Source organism: Harpia harpyja, chromosome 15 (genome assembly GCF_026419915.1).
Source record: "Harpia harpyja isolate bHarHar1 chromosome 15, bHarHar1 primary haplotype, whole genome shotgun sequence".
Classification (NCBI taxonomy): domain Eukaryota; kingdom Metazoa; phylum Chordata; class Aves; order Accipitriformes; family Accipitridae; genus Harpia; species Harpia harpyja.
In genome coordinates, this window is record NC_068954.1 from 29,136,355 (window position 1) to 29,142,425 (window position 6,071).

A 6,071-nucleotide genomic window follows, 5' to 3' on the forward strand; every position below is an offset into this window, starting at 1 on the left:
CTTTGGGTATGGCTGGAGGAGAAAGGCTCATTTATTTTTGGCTCTGGAGGAAGAATTCCCCTCTTCTTGCTCTGAAGAGGAAGCCCTCCTAGCCTTTGACCCCACAGGATTTGTGCAAGTCTGACTGCACCCACCAGAAGGCAGCAGTGAATGCAACTTTTTAGTGCTTTTTAAATTTAAAGAGGGATTTAAATGATTTTGCCAATCATCTCCTGCATGTAGATCTTTGCTCACCACGTGCCAGAGTGTGACTGCTTCTGCAGAGACGCGTGGCAGCCACGGATAAATAACCCCAGCCTGGGCTCGCTGCATTAGGCATGGAGAGGTGGCATCGCTTGAGAAAGGCAAGATGCAATCAACCAAGCAAGGAGAGCAGATCTGGCACCCAAACCCGTTTCAAAAGAAAAAAAAAAATTCTGGCACAAGGCTGCAAGGACTACGAGGAAACCAAGAATTCATTGTTAAGTGTCACCGGAGCCTTTTTCTGCCCCAAAACCTCAGTCCCCAACAGCTCCGTGTTGCACAGAGCTGAGAGCCTCCCCCCTCCGCTCCCTGCCAACCAAGGATTTGCAGCTGGACAGATTTAGGATGGAAAGCAGCACCATGGGAACATGAAAGGAGACGTGTAAACATGGCCCGTGTCCATGCAAAGCCTGTGGCTTTACGCTGGCATTCCCAAGAGCAAAATCATTGACCTCATTGAGCAATAGCTTGAAAGGCAAAAAGAAAAGAAAAAGACCCGAGATGACAGGGGTAGGATATACCCTCCCTGGCTACAGGCAGCAAGCACCCCCCAACTGCCAACCCACACCAGATGCTCTGTAAGGAGCAGCAAAGCAGAAAGGCAGCAAAGAGGTCCACAGCCAGGCTCTGCCGCGATCAGCCTGCTTTATCCAATCTATGCCCTGGCATTCAGCCTCCATCCAGGCACCTCGAAGAAGCCCCGGCTTCTCTAGGGCTCCCCGGCTAGGCAAAGCATGCCCCAAACCCTGCCCTGCTCCTGCAATTGCAGGACAATTGCAAGCCACTTGTTTCCTGGACTTGAGCTGTCTTGACAGCCTGGGAGCAGCTCCAGGTGCTTAACTTTTCTTTACATTTCAACATCCCGTGTAAATTGAATGCACTGGGAGCCCGGCCCCAGGAGAGCTCCTCCAGCCTGACACCAGCAACAAGACTTTTCAAACAAAAATACAGTCCTCTCCAGTCTGCAAGTACACGGAGGAAGGCAATATTAACTACACCTCTGCTAACGAAACACCCAGAACCTGGCGAGAGGTAGTAAAAGGCAAAAGCAGAGGAGGGAGCATAGCATCGTTATGCAACTGCGTTATCTAACGACCACAGAGACACCCTATAGGGGCTCTTTGTTTGCAGAGGGAAGGAGAAAGAAATGCCACCAATATCTGAGTCACTGGTTCACCAAGAGGCTCCGAAGTTATTTTCAGATGGAAACTTTTCCAGTTTCACATGATAATTTGGGAGGACTGGCTAATTCCCTGGCTCCACCCACCGCCTTGTAACACAGCTCCCTGCTGCTCTTGCATATATAGATAGGTATGGCCCTACAACTGGGTGCAGACAGAAGAGCCTGGAGACAGAGGAAACCTAAACTTTCTTCCTTCCTAGCCGCCCTCCACCATGAAGAAGGAAATATTAACCCTGGCCTTTGCTCGATCCGTCTTTGTTGAGTTTATCTCCACGCTCATCTTCGTCTTCATCGGCCTCGGCTCAGCCCTGAAGTGGCCGTCCGCCCTCCCCAGCATCCTTCAGATCGCGCTGGCATTTGGCCTGGCCATCGGTACGTTGGTGCAGGCGTTTGGCCACATCAGCGGAGCCCACATCAACCCAGCGGTGACCATCGCCTTCTTTGTCGGGAACCAGATCTCCTTCCTCCGGACGCTCTTCTACGTGATCGCCCAACTGGTCGGGGCCATCGCCGGGGCTGGCATCCTCTATGGCGTGACACCGGTCAATACCCGTGGCAACCTGGCCATCAACGCGGTAAGTCTCCCTACCTGGAGATAGTTCACCTTGCCTTGCGGGCTTTCCTTTCCCTCTGAGCAAGGAGCTGGTGCCAGCACCAACCCGGAGAGCCGAATCCATAAGGATGGTTGGTCTCGGCACATCATCCTGCATGCACAGAGGGATGGGAATGGGATAGGAGCAAACACCGACATAGCCAGCAGAGTATTGACATGACAGCTTTATTGTGTGGGGTAATGAATGGTATGTTTTTTTCCTCCTTTAATAAGTGCTTCCTTTATCCTAAGGGCCCGAGTGAGTCACCCGCACCATTGAGATGTTCTTGACTGCAGCCTCTCCACCTGGAGATCAGTGCTGGGATAGGAGCTGCGCCAGGATGGGGAGGGGGGGAGGGCAAGGAGCAGAGCACAGTCACACCAGTATGGGCAGGGGGAGCAGAAGCCCACTGTAACCAGTGCGTTGGGGGAAGCTGGGAAATGGAGGTGGATGGAGAGAGGTGGTGGAGAAGAGCTGAAGAAGGAGCAATACACGGGAGGGTGCGGAGCGGCTGTGAGCGGCAGGGGCTGCTCTTGGAGGAGGAGGGAAGACAGTGGAAGCCTCTGAGATAAGCGGGGACAAGGAGCATGTCTCAAACCCTTGGGGAAGTGCTGGGAAACCACCTGAAATGGGAGCGGTGGAGCTACTGCTCCAACCACGGCCAGGTTTGGACCCCTCAGAGCAGCACAGACACGTTGCAGAGGGTTCGATCGCTAGAATGAGGTGCTGCTATGCATCTTATTCCCACATGCTCCATGTCCCAAACCAGTCAGCTTTAGCTAAAAAAAACCAGGCTGTGATGACTTGGGTCGCTTTGCCCTTCCCATGCCCAGTGGGGTTGAGTCCATCTGACAGTCCCCAGTGGTTAGCACAGAGGTACTGGGACAACAACAGCCTGTCTTACCCCCATGGCTGCACCCCAACCTTCATCCCAACCCTCACCCTTCATCCCATGCCCCTCCGCAGTGGCTGCCGGCTGCTCCCCAGCCTCGTGGGGAGGTGCTGCACAAAGTGGAGGGGAGAAAAGTCAGGATACAACAGCTTGCAAGGATCAAGGGGGGAAAAAAGGGACAAATCAGCATGGGATTTGGTGGGAAAGCACTAAGTGTTGCAGAGACAAGCAAGCAGAGAGAGATATGGAGAGCCCCGGGGGAGAGACAGATTTTGGAGCATCAAACACAAAGAAAGATAATTTCTTCCCTTGCAGGGAAAGGAGCAGTGAGCCCAAGCAGTGGCCAGCACAGCACCTTGTGCCCCAGGGCTGGGGACCTGAGGGGGGGCTTCTCGTGCATGGCTTTGCAGCCCAAATCCACCAGCAAAGCACCTAAGAGCCCTCCTGGTGATGCTTAGCCCCAGGGGTGGTTAATTAGTGTTGCTTTCAATGGTTCACAGCTCAACAACAACACGACCCCAGGCCAGGCCCTTGTGGTGGAGATCATCCTCACCTTCCAGCTGGCCGCGTGCATCTTTGCGTCCACGGACAACCGGAGGAATGGCAACGTGGGCTCCCCAGCACTGTCCATTGGCCTCTCCGTTGCTGTAGGCCACTTGGTGGGGGTGAGTGTCCAGGAAGGACAGGGCAGAGGGTCCTGCTAGGACAGGGGTCCCCAAAATACTCTCGTGCGGTTGGTCCCAGAAGGAGCTGCGTTGGGAGAGCCAACACGGGACATATCGGGGCTCCTTCTCCATGATGATGGGTGGACCTCCACCTCTCTGCAAGAGAGACAGCATCAGGGGCCATTTTGGTCCCTGCTCCTGAAAAGCTGCTCGTATCTGCTAAGCAATGTGATGCATCTTAACCCAGTCTCCTTTCCACACTGACAGATCTACTTCACCGGCTGCTCCATGAATCCAGCCCGGTCCTTTGGGCCTGCGGTCATCGTGAGGAGGTTCAGCCCAGCACATTGGGTGAGCATCAGCAGCATGCCAGGACGGGCTGGCCAAGAAGCTGCCAGGGCCAGATGCAGGCAACGAGGGGAGAGGGCAGCGATTGCCACGGTGATTACAGGGCTGGGTGTTTCAGAGCCCATCCCAGGCCCGAAAGGATAAAAGGGGGCTGGAGAACAAGAAAGGTTGTCCCCCTTGATGCGTGGGGAAAAGGTTATCCCCATGGCACAGAGCCAGAGAGGGGACAAGCATAAACCCCTCATGCAATGGTGCACGCTGAGCTAGGGCATCATCTGAAGTCAACAAAACCCACAGAGAAGCCCAGCCTAGGCTCACCCAGCACTGCCTGCAAGCTCAGACCCAGCCTTGCAGAGCAAGCTTGGTGCCTCCTTGCCAGGACACCACCACCACACATAAGGAGCTTGATGTCTTCAGCAAGCAACGGTTGAGGGGACTTCAGCCCGAGAAGTCTACAGGAAACTGTATTTGTATCTCTCCATGGGCTAGGAGATGCGGAGCAGCAAGGGATGCAGCTGCGATGCCTGGACCTGGTGCACCAGCCTCCAAGACCTGCTCTCACCCTCTCCCTTGTTGCTTTCTAGGTGTTCTGGGTTGGACCCATCCTCGGGGCTTGCTTGGCCTCTCTGCTCTACTTCTACATCCTCGTCCCCTACTGCATGAACATGTCAGATAGGATTGCCATCATCAAGGGCACCTACGAGTCAGAGGAGGAGTGGGAAGAGCAGAGAGAGGAGAGGAAGAAGTCCATGGAGTTGACTCCACCGTAGGAACAGTTGGAAAAAGCCAAGCAAAAGGAGGGGAGGAAGCCCCGCACATGGGCTCATGTGTGCACCAAAGCCAGATAATGAACACATCCAGCTACAGTAGACTCTTAAGCAAAAGTCTTATAACTCAAAGACCATCTGTGATTAAGAAAGAAAGGAGTATTGAAGTGTCTGTGTATATAATCCCTCTATGTGAATGCGAGCGCTAGAACCTCTCCTAGCTTAACTGCAGCCAGCTAAGCCCAGCAAAGGAGTCTCAGCCCAGGGCAGCCTCTCAGCTGCGGTTTTACACCCACTCGGCTGCATCCCTGCCCCCCTAGGTGTGAGTTTTGCACAATTTTCAGAGGCCTGAGACCGCACGTTCTGGCACACACAGGATTTCACCCCTGCATCTGATTGCCCAGGGGAGGGAAATACCATGTAGATACCAGCAAAGAAGAATGACCGCTTTGGGCATGTGGGTGCAGCAAAATCCCCAGCTTTCTTTCTGCCACAGGGCCCACGCTGCTCATAGATGCTCTTTCATGCATTAACTGGTGCTGGTGAGTTCTATTTATTCACGGCTGCAGAAAAAAACCCCGTGATTTTTTTGATTTTGTGTTGAGATCTTTGTAATATAGTATATTATTTATTGTGAATAAAGGAAATTGTAAAAAAGTCATGGGCACAAATCTGCTTGGATATCAAATTTTAGGAGGAAAAATGGATTAACCTGGATGCAAAGCCATCCCAAAGAGCCAGGGCAAGAGCAAGTGCTGGGACCCCAAATCCCATGGCAGCTGGTACCACGAGTTGGGAGTTGATAGTCATTAACCCTGAGAAGGATAAACTGGCACTGGTGTTGGAGTGGGGCAAAAGCAGGATGTACCTCACGACAGGGTGCCAAGTCCGGGGCACTGTGAAGCCCATCTCCGAGGCTGGCATGAGCTGGGAGGAACCAGCAGCAATCCTTCACGCTCTTTGCTGGTTTGACTCAGGCACGGCTTTCTGCCATACCAGTTCTCCCAGACACTTCCACGGGTGCCCTCAAAAAACTGACCCACAACACTCCCCAGCCCCCTCGCTGGGTGCCAAACCCACACCTTCGCCCTGACCTTCTGCTGTAGCCCTGCTCTTCCAGTTCTGCCACAACCCTCTGCCAAAGCACCTCGCTCCCGACCTGGGCATAGGGATACTGCGCGCTGGCACCGTCCCAACCGTCCCTCCCACCGGCTCCCTAAATGCATCCCCATGCAAAGCTCTGCCATCGCAGCCCCTCTTCTTGCTGCAAAGATGATGTTTCTGCTGAGCGTGGACCCCCAAGGAGGTGGGAGATGCTTGCCTGGGAGCTCCCCCATGCCAGATGCGGCTTGATCCCAATCAGACAGGTTATGCCACCTT

The 6,071-nt window shown here is 53.8% G+C and overlaps 1 protein-coding gene across 1 annotated transcript; it reads left to right on the forward strand.

The window, feature by feature from the left end:
* The first annotated feature begins 1,564 nt into the window (after window positions 1-1,564).
* AQP5 (aquaporin 5) lies at window positions 1,565-5,362 on the forward strand. The gene is made up of 4 exons (XM_052810305.1): window positions 1,565-2,001; window positions 3,412-3,576; window positions 3,844-3,927; window positions 4,509-5,362. The coding sequence occupies exons 1-4, from the start codon at window positions 1,639-1,641 to the stop codon at window positions 4,692-4,694; spliced, it is 798 nt and encodes a 265-aa protein (XP_052666265.1). The 5' UTR covers window positions 1,565-1,638; the 3' UTR covers window positions 4,695-5,362.
* Window positions 5,363-6,071: the final 709 nt, after the last annotated feature.